This window comes from Emys orbicularis, chromosome 12 (assembly GCF_028017835.1).
Source record: "Emys orbicularis isolate rEmyOrb1 chromosome 12, rEmyOrb1.hap1, whole genome shotgun sequence".
Taxonomy (NCBI): domain Eukaryota; kingdom Metazoa; phylum Chordata; order Testudines; family Emydidae; genus Emys; species Emys orbicularis.
The window spans coordinates 3,050,485-3,067,547 of record NC_088694.1 but is presented as its reverse complement, the minus strand read 5'-3'; the positions used below and the strand labels follow the sequence as shown (position 1 = coordinate 3,067,547).

At 53.5% G+C, this 17,063-nt stretch overlaps 1 protein-coding gene across 1 annotated transcript in view; it reads left to right on the top strand.

The window, feature by feature from the left end:
- ANGPT4 (angiopoietin 4) overlaps positions 1-16,605 on the top strand; it is a 38,816-nt gene extending 22,211 nt beyond the window's left edge. Inside the window, exons 2-9 of the mRNA XM_065414615.1 lie at positions 3,151-3,306; positions 4,146-4,267; positions 7,098-7,330; positions 9,671-9,786; positions 10,169-10,270; positions 11,109-11,275; positions 13,941-14,071; positions 16,445-16,605. Of these exons, the coding sequence (XP_065270687.1) occupies positions 3,151-3,306; positions 4,146-4,267; positions 7,098-7,330; positions 9,671-9,786; positions 10,169-10,270; positions 11,109-11,275; positions 13,941-14,071; positions 16,445-16,605 (1,188 nt within the window). The remainder of the gene's footprint in view (positions 1-3,150; positions 3,307-4,145; positions 4,268-7,097; positions 7,331-9,670; positions 9,787-10,168; positions 10,271-11,108; positions 11,276-13,940; positions 14,072-16,444) is intronic.
- Positions 16,606-17,063: the final 458 nt, after the last annotated feature.

Below are 17,063 nucleotides of genomic sequence, written 5' to 3'. Positions count from 1 at the left end.
AAACTGGAAACGAAAGGGTGAACGGCAGAGGGAACAGTCTGAACTGCATCTCCGAGCTCCAGCTGTACAATTGTCTTCTCTTGTTCTCAGACCGTCAGTGGAGGAGAACGAGCAATATAAACAAAACATTCCACGCTCCGTTGGCAGGGAGACAAAAATAAAATATACCAACCTCCTCGCCCCAAATAAATAAAGTGTGTGTCCAGCCCTGGTTTGCTGGTAATTTAAACAGTGGTGATCCAGGGAGCAGAGCCCAGAGTGGGGGCAAAAGCCAATGTCTCAGTAAGCCCGTCTCTTCCACATGTCTACCAGGCGCCGTGTTTCAGCAAAGGTCATCGAGGCCCTTGGGTGCCAGGTTAGCCACAGCGAGCCCTTAGGCTGGCGTCTCACCGACCCTCCCCCTTTCTTATTGCTGTTAGCATTTGTATCACGGGAGTGGCTAGCAGCCCCAGCCAAGATCTGGGCCCCACTCTGCTAGGTGCTTAAATTCAGCCGGAGCTGTCCGAAGCAGAGCCCCGGTAAATATTTTCAAACCCGCGGAGCTCCAGCGTGCCCTGTGGGGCAGAAGCCCAGAGCCTCGGCGCCTCCCTCGGGGCTGAAACCCCAAACCCTGGTGCCTCCCACGGGGTTGAAGGCCTGAGTCCTGGCGCCTCCCACGGGCTGAAGCCCCGACACTCCGGGAAATACTCGGTGAGAATTTAAGCCCTGGTGCTGTGCATACACAGAGTAAGAGACAAGTCCTCGCCGGCAAAGAGCTCAGACCCGGCATACACGAGACGGACAACCTGTGGGTGGTGCAGCAGGGACCCATTCAGTACGTCTACACAGCAAGTGGCAGTCCCTGGCAGCAAGTCTCAGAGCCTGGGTCGACAGACTGGGCTCCCGCACTACAACCAGCTGTGTAAATGTTACGGCTCTGAAGCCCGGGGAGGGAGGGGGGCTCCAGGCCCCAAGCGCAACATCTACACCACCGTCTTTACTGCAGTCGCCCGAGCCTGTCGGCCCAGCTTACTGCTGGCTGCGTAGACCTGCCTACGGGGGGAAGAGACTTGTCCAAGGTCAGCCAGGATAGACCCGTGGGATCTGAGTCCCATGTGAGTGCTGGAGCCACTAGCCCACGCTGCTTCTCTGTCCACACACGTGAACACCGGCGGGGGCATCACCGCAGAACTAAGCCAGGAGAGCTGTTCCTGTTGGAGCTGGGCACAGTCAGCAAAAGACAAAAACAAAAGCGGGGGGGAGGTGAAATTCCAGAGCTTCTGCTCATCTGTGCCCAGGGAAACCTGCCTTTTATTTGTATGCTGGGTGACCCCCTGTTTTTCCAGCTCTCTTCAGGAACCCCCTCTACCTGCAGACATTGCGTTTAACACACACACGCAGAGGCATGCCGGGAGGCCAGTCCATGCTATTCCCGAGTGATCAGTGCAGTCCTGCTGTGAGCCAGCCCCATTCCCATGCAGCCGGATGCAATGCTTTAAAATTGGATCTCTCTCTTTTTTTTCTCTCCCTCTCACACACACACCCAGGCGGCATTTCTTTTTAAAAACTTGGTGGTGGGAGAGGAAGGGGAACCACTGAAATATCGTTAGACAGCCTGGAAATAAACCCTTCTCCCAGTGGCCGTGTTGAAATGATAAAATAATGAAACAAACAAGACCTGTGTAGGGTAAGGCCATACATTCACTGTGTTGAACAATCCAGGTGTGGAGATGGTGATGGAGCAGCATGGGAGCTTTGAGGGCTGAAATCCCCACCCAGCCCTAAAGAGACAGCGGCCCTTCCTCAGTAGGGTTGGTGAAGTGGTAGCTCCGTATTGCCAACCCCAAATGTTCAAATATGGTGAGTCAGCCCCTCCCCGCCCCCAATCATGAGAGTTAAAACATAATCCATGTGGCAAGCATTGTCCGTCTTCAGGCCTTTGTGGCGCTAGGGTTCCTGTTTTCCAGCTTATCTCTCAGGGTCCCAGCATGGCCAAGCAAGCCTACCATTTACATGGGGGCCAAATATGAGCCGCTTCGGAGAGCCCGGAATCACTGTAGGTGGCTACCCAGGCCTGGGTCTAAACGCCTCGTGAACATGTATCCAGCTTTCTTTCCAAGAACCCCTGGGGATGCATTTGCATAAGTGGACTTTTGTTTTCAACTCACGTTTCCATATTGCCCAACTTGCACTCCAAGAAGCAGGGCTGACGTGGCGTGAGGCTGCAGTAGTGGCAGGACTCTGCACCACCATCACGCGAGGCCAGGATGGGGCAAGGACGAGCACAGGGAATCTGACATCTCCCGGAGAATGCCATCGCTCTTGTGCTTCCAGTTTTCCACAGGCTGGTCGGCACTGGGCTGGGCCCTCAGCTAGTGTAAATCAGCGTAAGCTGTATGGATTTCAATGGAGCTGTGCTGCGGAGGGGCTGCCCCATGTGAGTTTCACATGCCTGACGTTGGGTTGTGGGGGCCTGAGCTACAGACGTGCCGAGTGCCCACCCTGCCAGATGAAGCTGAGGACGGCCCCAGACCCTCAGCACGTCTGATCCCGCATCCATCGAAACCCGTTACCAATGTTTCAAAGTCATGGAAGAGCCGAGACTTCCAGTGTGTCACCTGGCTATTGCAGAGTGCGAGCACGGGGGAGGGTAGATCTGTGATCACAAGTGCACATTCCCTCCTTAGCACAGAGAAGGGGCCTTTCTTCATCACTCAGAGTAGTAAAGGGAGCGGGGGAGAGAGAGAGATCTTAAGGACACAGCAAGTCTCCAACAATTCCTGAGCCAAAGTATCTTGGTGAGATTAATTTTTCCAAGGGGACCTCCTCATGCCAGTAGGCCAGGCTGCGGCCAGGACACACTGTCCTCCCGATAAACATCACAGGGCAAAGCGAGTTTATGCCAGGGTGAAATGCTTGTGACAGCCCCATGTTCTCTCCTCCCCAAGCCACCATTCTGACGAGTAGCACCAGGGCTGGCTTAACACCAGCTGGATGGCAGGGAGTCGAAGGTGTTTCACGGGGCTGGGAGTGATTTCACCAGAGGGAGGGAAACGTTGCTGCCATGGACTGAAGAGAGGGAGTGTCTGTGTCAAGCTGGGCTGGGGATAAGGAGAGCTCTGATACCGTGTAATAATAACAGACTGCTTCCCCCCCATGCCCCCGATCTAGCTGGAGAGCTACGTGCAGATGAACGTGAAGTCGGAGATGGTCCGGATCCAGCAGAACGTCGCTCAGAACCAAACAGCCACCATGCTGGAGATTGGTACCAACCTCTTGAACCAAACGGCGGAGCAGAGCAGGAAACTGACGGTTGTGGAAGCGCAGGTACAGCAGGAGCATTCTGGGAAACGGCTCATAATAGATACACACATGGCTGCCCTGAGGGAGACACGGGGTTGGGAGCCAGGAGGCCTGGGTTCTAATCCAGCTCTCCCACTGACTCCCTGTGTGATTGTCCTTGGGCAGATCACGTCACCTCTTGCCTCAGTTTCCCTACCTGTAAAAGGGGGATGCTATTTCCCCCCGTCTTAGTTCAGTCACATTTGTAAAGAGCTTTGGGCTGCTTAGATAAAGGGTGGGGGTGAAGTGCAAGCCATGACGCGTGGCTCCCGTCTGCAGAGTGCAGGACTCGGATGGCCAACAGGGCAGATCAGTCGCAAAGAACTCCTGGCTCACGTGCCTTAGGGGTGGGCTGAGATTTCTGAAGGGATTTGGCTGCTCAATCCCCATGAAAATTAATGAGAAGGGGACACCCACGCCCCCCACAGGGTTCTGACAGTCCCACTCATGGAGTTGATGTGGTCCATGTAAAAGAAGCAGAGACCATGGATTTTGAGTGCGAAGTTTTTAGGCTAGCGTGACCAACAGGGATCACATAATTTGTCCAATCAGTCTCTGCTCCCTATTACTCCTATGGCCCGTTGTGTTGGAAAGACCAGGATACGCTCTCCTCCAATGTGGCCAATATGCATGGTAGGACATTCTATTGGCTTGAATAGATGCTCCATCTAAACTGGTTTCCCTTGGAGCTGGTGTAGTGCATCAGTGGTGACTGGTAACGCTGCTGAAAAATCAGGGCAGGTTAAAGTGGGGGGAAGGAGGGAGCATTTGGGAGACAGAAGGGGGATCCCACTAATTATTCTTCCCAACTGCTCCTCGGACAGGTTCTGAACCAAACCGCACGAATCGAGATCCAGCTGCTGGAGAATTCCCTGTCCACCAACAAGCTGGAGAAGCAGCTGCTGCTGCAGACGACTGAAATTCACAAGCTGCAGAACATGAACAAGTATGGTTCTCAGCCTCGGCCCCGCTGAGGTGTCACGTTGGTTCGCTTGCCCGATTCTTGTCTCTTTAAGATGTTTAAAAGGACGGTGAGGAAGGAGGATCTTTTAATCAGCAGCAGCACTCCTGGCCCCAGGGATAAACGCTGACTTTTTATGGTGACCTCGGTCAGGGTACAATTATTTTCAGGACCATGTGGGAACCTGCCCCAGGCGGCTACCGTGTCCCAGTACCTCATGCAGTTCCTGTTGGTTTGTCTCTCTCTTCCCCTGCTCAGGGTCACGCCCCACCATGGCACTTTGTGTGCTCCACATGCTCCCAGGTGCTGACTCCCGTTTGATGTCACTGCTTCTTTGCTTCCCCGGGGCTCTGACCGCCCAGCTGATGCACACGGTGGGCTGGAAAACGCAATGGTTACCCGTGTTAGGTGCCTCGCTCCCTTCTCTCGGCTTTGGATTGTTTGCTCTTGGCTCGCTCCCGGACAGTCTCACAGGGTGGGCTCGGCGCCAGGGCTGCTGCTGAAGGGGGGCTGCTCGGCATTTGCAGTCGCTGGTGGAGCTGTCTCATCTTCATCTGCTGCTGCCGCCGCCGCCGAGTCCCTGCCAGAACCACCGAGCTCCAGAGCGAGGGTCGGTTCATGCTAATGGAGCTGGGGCTCACTGCTGTCTCCTTTCTGTGTGAGAAAGGCCCAACTGTTGTCAGGACTTTATCCCTGTCCTGGAGCCGTGGGTAGGTGGGCCTATCATCCCCCCAGCCTGAATCATCAATGAACAAGGGTGAGAAGTGGGGGCGGTGGCACTAACAAGAGCACCAGAGGGGAGATTTGCAAGCTACCTGAGCATTAGGCACCCATTTCCCAGGCACTTCCAATGGGAGTCGGGCCCCACTGCCCTTTGGGCCTTTGAAAACCTGCCCCCAGCAGAATAGCTATCCCAGAGCGGGTGGGGCGAAGCCAGGCAGAAGGGCAGAAGCTCCCTACAGATTCCCAGAGGCAGCCTGGGTGGGTTCCAGCCATATTCCCGGCTTTAAAGACAGCAAATATCACTGGGATGGGGAATAGCTTTAAAACCAGAATGAACTTTTGAAATGCACCCACTGCGCATGTTATCAAACAAGCCAAATGCTGGCCAGCTCCCTCGGTGTACTGCTGGCCATTTTAAACCCTGCGGAAAATTACAGCCTATGGAAAATGACCTAGCGGGCCAGGTTTTTGTACTTTGTTCATCACCTCTGGCAGGTTGGTCTGAATAGTTTGAATCCAGATCAATGAAATGAGTCACCAAGACTGATTAATCCAGGTGAGCTAGTCCGTTCACTACTCCTCGGTGGTACATTTCCATGGGCAAAGCAGGAGGCAGAGATTTCTGGGCGGGAGCCCTGGGAATAAGACCATGATTTGGGGCTACAACAGCAACTCCCATGCCAAATATCAGCCTGTTGCCGGCACAGAGGCCCGAGGACAGCAACAGCGGGGTTCGTTGCCCGGTGTGCTTCGCGCCAATAAACATACCGGGGTGGAGAAACAATCAAAGTTTATTTGAGATCCCAAAGTGGTGCAAGGAGACAGGCAAGTCTCAAATCAAGCACACCAGCAAAAACAGTTTCTCTCTTCTTATACATTTTACAACTAAGCCCCCACCCTCTCCCCCTCTCTACCATCCACCCCTCTCTACCACCCCCCCTCTATCTCTTCCTCTACTCCCCCTCCCCTCTCTACCGAAGGCATGTTTATACATTTAAGCAATTAAATCATTCTAGGGCTATAAATCTAGCTTGTTAGTAACACTCCTCTAAACAGTTATTTGGTCCTGTTTACCCTTAGTTTATTACCCCTTCTCCAGCTAGAAACATGCAAACCTCATCATTATCACTTGGTACCTGGTATGAGCAAGGTCGTAACTGATAACTGGCTGTTTACACATTCCAATTTCTGTCCTTGGCTTTTGAGGTCAATTAGAGTTAAACATGGAAGGACAGAGTTTAAACATGGAAGAACTCTGGTTCACATAGGCCTAATGACGTCAACAAGCCCTTTCACTCGATGGCATTCTCAAGGCTGCTCACTTCCTGCAGCCGCTTTGTGCCTTTCCAACGCCGGCTCAGGTCAGGTAACATGATGCGAGATCGGATGATATCTGATCGTTCTCTGCACAGGCTAATGAACAAGGATTAGAGACACATTTTTTGACATGACCAGCAAAAAATGCACACACAAGTGGACCTTTAGCCAGGCATATTAGCTAGCTGGACACTCATCTACCACATTTTGAGGGTGCACATATCTATTTGCATAGACAACATATTTTTGGGAAGCCAGAGCACTAACTCCTGGATGCACTATTTTACAAATGCAACACTGGAGCTTTTGCCTTGGCTAGCAGAAAGTTCAGCAGCTATTTCCATGTCCACCCAACCCATGGAGATCGGGAGTTCTCTTTAGTAGCACAAGCTCAGTTGAATAGCCTCTCTCAGCTGGTTTACAGTGGAAAGATTTGTATCTAGGAAGAGGGAGGCACTTGGCTGAGTTAAGCGGGAGATCGGGAATGGTTTAGTGGGATGAAGAACTGTCTCCAGCTCCCATGATAAAGCAGCCCCCCATGGTCATGCTCATGAAAGACCATCATAGCCTCTGGGGGGCCCCACAAACCACACAGAGAACCTCAGTAACAGCTTGAGCCAAAACCATTTGAAGTCAATGAAAGCCTCCAATGAATGTCAGTGGGCTTTGTCTCAGGCCCTAGCAGCTGTCTGACTATTAACCTTGGTGTTGTGTGGCTCGTGCGGTCCCCCAGGCAAGCACCTCACCCTTCCTCTCTTGGCCTGTCCCTTTGCAGTGTCCTAGCGGCGCGGGTGCTGGAGATGGAGACCAAGCACCAGACAGAGCTGGACGGGATCCGCACAGAGAAGGAGAAGCTGCAGCGCCTAGTGAGCCACCAGAGCCACACGATTGAGGACCTGGAGAAGTCCCTCCACGCTGCCAACAGCAACACCAGCCTGCTCCAGCGGCAGCAGCTGCAGCTCCTCGAGTCAGTCCAGAGCCTGGTCCAGCTGGTCTCGCAGGGCAAAGGTGAGCTCATCCCACAGGAGTGCCCTGGGCTTGCCAGAGCTGCATAGACCTCCTGGCCTTCAGCCAGGGTGTCACTGACTGGAGAAGAGAGCACGTCCCGGAGTCTGTGGGCAACTAACGCTCCTTGGAACTCCCCGCTGATACCGGCCCCGTTCCCGGTCAGTAGGAGCTATAACACGGAGTGCAAACTTCCCCACACTAGCGTCCTGTGTTAGCTGGGACCTCGCCCTGTGATGTTCCTCTGACCAGCGCCCCGTTCATGCAGCAGTGAGAGCTTCCCCACAGCAGTGCCAGGAGTGCCAGTAGAACTGATGGCTAGACCTCTCAATTCAAACTGCTTAGTGACTGTAGGTGTTCAGAGAAGCTGGGTTAGAAACCTGGAAAATGTCCTCTCTCTGCTACCCCTGCCCCTGCCTTGCTCGACATTCTGTCTGTCCAGCACCACCTTCCGCCTGGTCTCAGAACAATGCACCCCAGGCAGCGGCTGATGGAAAAGCCGGGGACCAAGGTTTTGGCTCATCCCATGACAGCAGGGCAAGCAAGCTGAGATGCTCAGATTTAAACCTGAATCTAGATCCCAACTTCTGTGGAGTTAGGGGCCCTCTCTAATAATTACTGTAGGGTTACATTAGAAGTGCCATAGATGTCAATCAATCAATCGATCGATCGATCGATCAGACAGACAGACAGAAAACTGCTCTGAACCATCAGGGTTTGCTTTAAATATGTCCACAAGTGGCACAGAGCAATCCAGTGCCCAAGATTCCAACAGCAAAAAGTTTTTGCACTAATCCACGTTGTTCTGTGTAGTCCCTTTCCGCACCCACGTTAAATCCTCAAGCTTAGTCTGGGGATCTGTGACCCCGAGGTGGCACAGACATTGTGCTCACCCAGATGTACAAAGAGACCACGAAAGAAAGAAAGAGAATCAATTAGACCCACAAACATCTAACCCAAGGAGAAAAGAGCAACAACCAACCACCCAGAGCAAATCCACAGTGCTACAGGGGGCCCAATTCTCACTTACACTAGGGCTCCTGTCCCTCCAGTCCCTCTGGCAGTGCAAAGGGGCATTCAAGGAAGCATGCGCACTTTAAGGCCATGAACGTTCCTTCTAACACACTTGCTTTCATGCTTCTTTTATCTGGTCTCCAAGAGCCTGTTCCTGCACGATGCTCAGCACCCTGGGGAGATCCTGCCTACACTCAGCACCCGTTGCCCTCGGCAAGAGCACTCTGCAGCTTGCAGGATCGACGCTTGTAGCTCCTGCCCCCTTTGCAGCGAGGCAGTAAAAATTACACCAATGGGCTTCAGTGTTTTGACAGCGTCGCAGCCAAGACGCTAATGCCATAAGATGGTTTTATGGGGAAAGGGCTGTTAAGATTTCATCCTATTTATTTTTGAAGCACGCTGGCTTTTCCTGAGATGGAGCCAGGCAATCAAACGACACTTTCTATTTTCCAGTCTTTACAAAAGAAATAACTTCACGTTATCTTGGCTCCCCCGGGAGGGATCGTTGGCTCCTAACGCTCTAAGTGAACCGAGTCTGACTCCAGCCCTTGTCTTGGCCGGGGAGTCAGCGCGGCAGAGGAACGCAGCTCGGAGTCTGCCTGCTGCAAGCACGGAGACGGACGCTAGGAAGGCAGCATCTGCTTGTAGCTCAGATGCCACCCAGCCAGACCCCACTGATGCATCGTAGGGCAGCAGGGGATAGCACCTTAGATGCAATGGAACCCAGGGCAGAGGTTCATTCTCTTGACCTTCGACCTCCCTGCATGTAGACAGCACCTTTGAATGGTTCTTCCTGAAGCTGGTTTTTAGTCTGCACCTGGCTGAGGCCAGATTCCCCATTGCCCCCTGCGCTGTCACGCACACAGAGGTGACGTGGAATGTCAAATGCCACCAGTCGGATTTGGAAGCATCTTTCCCCGAGTGCAAATGGCCCACAGGGTACAATGCTGTGGGGGATGAAGCCATCGGCTCCTTGTGTATTATACAGACACCCTCCTAACCCCTGTCCTTCCCCTGTATCGGATCTTGGCTCCTTTTAAAGGTGTTTTTACTCTTGTAGCAGCTGTTTGGTGACTAAGAAGGTTTGGGTTGTAACTGTGAGGGGCCCTGGAGGCTTTGAAGGGGCGATTAATAGAGAATAGTGATGACAAATGATTAACATACAAATAAAAGAACCATCTGGGGTGTTCCTGGCTCCCGGGCTTGTGCTCAGGGCATGAAACAGACAGAGAATCCCTCTTGCTCTGTTCCTTACCCTAAGCCCAGGAGATCAAAACCCATCACAGACGCTTGCGGCTCACTCGCTGCTGCTTTTGTTTGCCTTGCCAGCTCCCCTCGCGAAGGAAGAGCAGGTGTCCCAGGACTGTGCTCAGACCCGCCAAGCCGGGTTTAACGCCAGTGGGGTTTACACCCTCCACGTCGCCAACATGACGGAACCCAGGAAGGTGAGTGACTGACAGGCTCAGGCCTTGCACTGAAATGGACCTGAGCGCCCAAGAACGAGCGAGATGGGCCCTGTCAAAGGCAAGTCTGCCAAGCTTCCCTACCTGCCACCATGCCATTGCTCCTCAGTCCTCTCCCACGCCAGCCCTCGTGTGTCAGTACTGGGGCTCTCCAAAGCAAGGCCACTTCTTGGTCCTCGCAAAGTCTGCTCAATGCATCTCAGTCCTGACTCGCAAAACCCCCTGTCAACGGGAACGTGGCCCCACCATGCCGTAGCCACAAGACCTGTGTTGGCCTGACTCCCTCCCTGCACAGTACAACCCGTCTGTGCTGCTCCACCCAGGCTCCCTTCCCTGCAGCACTGGCGGTTTGCGTCCTCTGCAGGTGTTCTGTGATATGGAGACAGACAGAGGCGGGTGGACGGTGATACAGCGCCGAGCCAATGGCAGCGTGAATTTCCAGAGGAAGTGGAAAGAATACAAACAGGTCTGACCTCATCCTGCCCCCCCCCCCACTCCCCAGCTTGTTCAATCACTGACCCACTGACAACCCCGGGGGCGAGGGAGGGGGGGTCGTGCAGTGACGGGACACTTGGACGTCAGGCATGCACTGGGTGGAACTAAAGAGCTCCCTTCCGTTTAGGCAAGAACAGACCCAGTGGGAAGAAAACCTAACCGTGTAACCAATTAGGCAATGCAATAAACTCCCGGGAAGGCGGCCTCACCACTGAGCACATGCACAAAGAGAGGACACAAGACAGTAGTTGAGACGGATGTTGCAGGGCAGCGTTCTGCAGCTTGCAGGGGGACAAGCTCCATGACCCACGTCAGGTCTCGCGGCTCTGCCATCTAGAGTCCAGAGAGCTATAGCAGGAAAGGACCACAGACCTCTGTGGGGCGGGTTTGGAGATCGGAGTCCCAGGGCCAGGCAGAGAAGAGCTGGTGGGCAGAGGTGAATGGAAAGAGCTGGCTGCCAGGGTAAAAGGAGAGAGAAGACTCCAGCTCTAGACAGGATGACAGAGGGGAATTTTGCAAACATGTCAACATTTCCCCCCTGAATTCAGAAATTTCATCAAAACGTTGAAATTTGAAACATTTCTCCCAGCTCCATCCTGGATTAGCAGGGGTCGATAAACAGGCCAATTACTCCCATGCAGCCCTGTGACTTCACTGGGGATGCAGGGCTGTAAGTGAGGGCAGAATTTGCTCCGGTATTTCTAAAGCTGATGGAGTTTTGCCTCCTCCCTTTGCTGACCACAACGGACATTGCACAGCCCAGGGGGACAGTCTAAATCCTCCCCACTGTTGGCTCTCCTCTTCCCCAGGGCTTTGGAGACCCTGCCGGGGAGTACTGGCTGGGGAACGAAGCTGTGCATCTCCTGACAAGCCAGGCTTCCTACTCGCTGAGAGTGGAGCTCCTGGACTGGGAAGGAAACCAGGCCTACGCCCATTATGAGACGTTCCAGCTGGGCAGTGAGCGTCATCTTTACAGGTGGGATATGGACCTTGACCAATGAAACGTTCCCTTGGGTCTTTCTTCAAACCCCACTTAGACAAGGAAACTCCCCCAGTGCCATCCTGGGATCGATGTGAATCCTACTCAAGCCGAAATCACAGCACCAGCTGGTGGTCCCCCAACGTTTGTGGAAGAGGCTGGGCTAGAGAGCGCAGCTGGGCAAGGAATCAGTACATTGGGAGTGATGTTTCTAGGGTTTTGCATTCCACCCGCTTTACCAAGCTGTTCATCTCCGCAGCCTCTGAATCGAAGTGGCTGCAGAATGAAATTTTGTGCATTCACTGTTATTTTGCCAATTTGTGGCAATTTTGCAGTGATTTTTCTGTGTGAACTTTGTGGTCAGAAATGTTGCTACGTTGTCATTTTTTCTCCTTTTGAAAACCAAAATAAATTTTCTTGAAGGAAAAAAAATGCATAAAATTGCATTAGGAAAAAAATTCTTTTTCTTGCTTTTTTGCAAAAAGCCACATTTGCCTACACCGAGGCCTGAGCTGGGTGTGCAGTTAGTTGCACATGTATTTTTCCAGGTGTAATTGTGGTCACTACTTGCACAGCTGCGTCTTAGAGTTCAATCCTGCAAGGTGCTGAGTACCTGAAACTCCCATGGCCTTCAACGGACGTCAAAGTGCTCGGAGCACCTCACAGGATCAAGCAATAAGCGACTGTTTGCATAAGCAGCTGCCAGTTTTGTGCACACAATTGTTGTAACTGCGCTTGCAACAGAGAACAAATGTGTGTGCGAAAATAAAAGCCTCACTGCGAGAAAATCTAACGACAGCAAGAAAGCAAGCTCCACCACGTGCTCTGAAATACAACTGACGTGCTGCTCCAGAGCCATTATCAAGTCATGAAACAATGGCAACCTTTAAAGCTCAGCTTATAAATCAACACAGTGCTGAGGCTTTGTGGGTTTTCACTGAAGTGTTGTGGGAAAAGCAAAATGAGAAAGAGAGCAGGTGCACTTTGACGGGCCTGGTGGGGAGCTGACCAACTCTGGGAGTCTCATACTTCCCTCCCTGTCTAGGGGAAACTGAGGACAAGCCCCTGGCTGCCTCTCTCCAAACCCCCTATTATGAAAATGGCCCCAGCAGAACAGTAAAGTTTTAGTAAGTGTGAAGATGAGACGCAAATCCAGCTAGCCCAGCCCCGGCTGAAGAGGGCCTCCGGGTCTGTGGTTTGTTTCTGGGGATCCCTGCTTCAGAGCTGAGCCCTGACTGGGTCCTAACCTCCCTCAAAATGTGACCCTACCTAGCGTAACTCCTAGTCAGGTGGCTAAGCCTTTAATTGTCCCAATAATATCCAGCTGCAATGAGGGATAGGGGTTGCCCCAGGCTATGCAGCTCTGGTCATGGATGGGTCCATCGGGGTACCTGGATCACAGCGCAGGCACATTCCAAACACAATCGACTAAAGATACAAACGGGGGTGGGGGGCAGCTCGGGGGGATTGTATGTGCCCATCAGCTCTCTTCCTTTGTGACTGACGCTGTCTCCACTTCTGCAAACATCAGCAGCAGAGAATAATCGCCTGAGCTTGCCTATTAGAACAGCAGTACTTTGTGATTCTAGAACGCCTGTCACCAGAGGGGGTCAAAGGCAAGTGGCAAGGCAGCTGAGCGATGTAGGATGCAGAGGAATTGCTTTGCCCACCATCAAACCCCACCCCCTGAAACCCTGCGCAGCAGGTTAGGACCGGGAGTGAAGACGACGATTCCTAAATTCCAAGGCCAGAAGGGGACGCCGTGAGCATCTCCTCTGCCCTCCTGCATAGCACGGGCCAGGCAATGTCCCCACAATCGCTCCCAGAGCAGAGCTTGCCGAAAACATCCAATCTGCCAGGGACAGAGAATCCCCCTCTCCCCGCCTTAGGTCAAGTGCTCCAGTGGTTCATTAGCATCACAGGTACAAACTAGCCAGCTGAAGCTGCCGGAGCAGGGAGTCACAAGGCAGAGCACAACAATCTAGGCTGAAACTCGGCCAGGAGACCAGTATTAAAAGCACCATTAAAAGTATCACAGTATCTTCAGGCCTCAGTCCTGCCAGGCGCTCGGCTCTCTGGCCCTGCCCCAGCAAGACACTAAAATACACGCTTCACTTCAAAAAGCGCCTGGTCCCGTTGGAGCCTCTCCTGTGCTTCAGTGTTTGGCTGGCCTGGGACCAGAGCACGTGATACCTTGTGGGACTGAGCCCTGACGAACTCATGGGACTCTGTATAGGACAGAAGGACCACAAGTGGGGAGGCCCTCTCTGTGCCAGCCCCTCCAGAGGCACAATGCTGGGTACCAAGTCCTCAGCGCTGCTGCAGACAGCACCCTTGCCATAAGTTCCAGCCAGCCCGCCCCCACTTAGCTTGTGAGCTCTGACAGCACCTCCCGATCTGGCGGCCGGCTGGAGCCTGCGGGGGTTTCGAACATTTGGACCGCTCCGCACTGCTGATAAACTCTGGGGTGGGATTGCTGCCGTATCTGCCTCTGCTTGTTTTTATTTGCAAGGACACAGGGGACCGTTTTCTTAAATAAATCCCAGGAAACGTTGACAGGAGTTTGAAAAGTAATTCTCGTCCTCTGCCTCGTTTTCTCCTCTTCCGCCTCCTCTCCTCGTTCTGCCTCCTGTCTCGCCCTCTCTCTGCTTTGGTCCTCCAGGATCTCCCTGAAGGGCTACAGCGGCACCGCTGGGCAGCAGAGCGGCCTGGTCCTCCAGGGAACCAACTTCAGCACCCGCGACTCGGATAACGACAACTGCCTCTGCAAGTGCGCCCAGATGCTGTCGGGAGGTGAGCGGGCCCTGGGTGCAGGGGGGGCTGGGACCAGCCTTCCCCACGTGCCCTGTGTACTGTGGCGGACTGGTGGGGGCAGAGTGTGTGGAGCAACTGAGGCTGGGTTCTTGGGAATGCTCCATTCTTATTGAATCTCTTCGTTCAGTGTCTCAGAAATACACCGTAGTGATGAGGGAGGGAGGGAGGGATGTAGACAGACAGACGGACGTCGGAGCGAGAGCTCTCCCTCGTCACTCTTCACCCAATTTTCCTAGACATGCACAGAGCCCAAGAGTCTGATCGCCTGCTGCAGCCAAGGGTCGAATTGTTGTCACGCTCTGTTCTAGTCAGGTTCTTACGCTGGGCCATCCCCATAGTATCTGAGAACCCTCCAGAGGTGCCTTAAGAGACGTGACTAGTGTCTGTCTCTCTCCCCTCCCAGCAGCGGAGCCCTAGCTTTGGGCTTGTGCTTTCTGCAGGCAGTCGAAGGCTGTAGTTGTTAGCATTCCCCACCTGGCTTTATGCAGGGCTGCCAAGTCACCCGCATTTGGAGAGAGACACCCACAAACTCCCTGTCACCCAACTAGCCTCCAAAATGCTGCCGTCCCCCCAGGTGCCAGGGCAGCCCTGTCCCAAGATTGCTTTCAGGAGCAGAAATGGCAAGGAAGCAGAGGGGAGAGAAATAAGGGGGGAAAGATCAGAATGGGGAGAGACCGGGACAGAAGGGTGGCGAGCAAGGAGGGCATGACACGACAGGGGGAGAGGAATAGCCAAACAGCCTGAAGAAAGTTCATTTGCTGCAGATCACCAGGGCTCTGTCTGAGAAGGGCTGGGAACTTCATCTGCATCCTTCTGTCCCACCTGGTCCCCCCCTCCGTACAACCAGATCTCCCCCACGTTGCAGCGGCAAATCCCTGTGGCCTTGGGCCAGCAGATCTGTGTATCAGACACATGCCAGGGCGACACTGGGACTAGGAATGGGGAGAGAGAGAGAGAGAGGCCCGATGCTTCTGGCCAACTGGCAACTCTTCAAGCAAATGAGTGCCGGGCTCAAGGCAGCCATCGGTGCTGGGACAGGGAGGGGATCCTGGATCAGGGAATTAGCTCCGATTGTTTCAGCCAGGGGTTCGATTGCCCGGATCCGGGTTAGTTTGTCTGGGGCTGTTACTAAAGACATGAGCAGAGCTGGGGCCCTTGAAATGAGCCCCAGGAATTCGTTTGGATGGATACGTACGTGCCCGTCCAATGGCAGAGCCTGGGATCCTCACCAGGCGGGACGCGGGGGCACGGAAAATCCACACGTGTCAGAATGTTCCCCATGGGCCAGATCCTGAGCTGGTGTAAATCAGCGGAGCCCCACTGGCTGCATTAGACTTACAGCAGCGGCGGATCTGGCCCTTTGTCTCCTGCTGCTCTCTCGTGCGGGCACTGAATTCTCTGTAGACGATGGAGATGGGCCAGAACCAGGACCTCCCGCTCCAACCAGACTTGCCCTGGCACAGCGACAGCACAAGAAGAACCCATGTCTGGACAATCTCAAAGCCAGAATAATCCCACCAGGAGCGTACTGTCCGGATGCCAGGCGGTTCTCTGAAGGCCATTGCCCTTATGATGCAAGAACACGCATAATCACAGCCATGAGGCATAACCTTCCCGGGCCAGGAAAAATGTGCCGATTACTACACCCTTTAACGGCTGGAACATGGTCCGGGATACCCCAGGGGTTGGTATCCACAGGACGAGGTTACCACACTCTGCCAGTGGTAGGATACTGTCAGGGACAACCCTGTCCTTCCAGTGCCTTAGACTTTCTTTTTGCACAGTAGCTCCTGATACCTGGGGTTCTCGTATTTGCATTGCTCCTGTCCGTGTGTGTACAGCACCTACGTCCAGGGTGTTGTGATCTTAGCCACGGCCTCTCAGCACAGCTGTAATTCACACAGGGCTTCACCCTGCCCCACTGACGCCAGAGGGAGCAGGGTCGAGTTGCCGATCAGCCGGCCCGAGGAACGGCAAAGCTGGCTTGGCTGCAGGCAGGAGAACTCAGGGCTGGGTTTCTTTTTTTCCACTTTCTTATGGTTTGATTTTTGAAAAACTCTCTGTCCAATATCAAGAAACATTTTTTTCCTAAAATCACCCAGTTCCAATTGAATTTGAAAAGTCCCCAGGGCTGTGTATTTCTAACCAGGTGGAAGCCTGTGCATTTGGTTTTACACTGTTCATGCCTCACGGCTAGGCCTACCGGGGAAATGACGACCAGGCACGCGCTCAAGAACAAGCCTTTGGCTAGAACCAATCTGAACTCAGAGCCCAGAAGTTTCACGCTCTGTCCGAAGGCCAGACTCGGTCTGGCGAGTTCTCTAACCTTTCCCCTCTATGTCCCCCACTCAGGTTGGTGGTTTGACGCCTGTGGTCTGTCGAACCTGAACGGCATCTATTATCCCGCCAAGCACAATGTCCGGAAGCTCAACGGGATCAGGTGGTACTATTTCCAGGGGCCCAGCTACTCTCTAAAAGGCACACGCATGATGATAAGACCTTCAGACTTCTAGCGCCCCAGAGCGTGGTGGGGCAGAGGGCAAGCCAGGCTCCAGGCCTCCGAACTGGCAGGCAACCATCCATCATGGAACTGGTAGGACCATTAGACCAGCCACAGATGGCAAAGGAACAGGGACACATCCTAGCAGGAGCAGGCTCTTGTAACCCAATGCCTGGGGCTCCAGAGGAAGGGAAAGGAGGCAGACCTGGAGCTAAGCGGAGAGATGACTCTGGGCCTGGACTCTTGGGCCTCCAAGGAGGAGGAGAAGAAAGAACAATCAGCAAAAAAAATCTAAAAACTAAACTGTCCCATTGGTGTGAATTACAAGTATTGGGCTTTTGTTCCAGACCAGTGTGATTCTTTTCTATGTTGTATCATCTTCAGGGAAATCGTCTCTAGACCACAAAGGGAGCCTGCTGCACCCAGGGCCAGTGGGACCTTCCGAGCGGCAGCTGGGAATAGTGCGGAGCA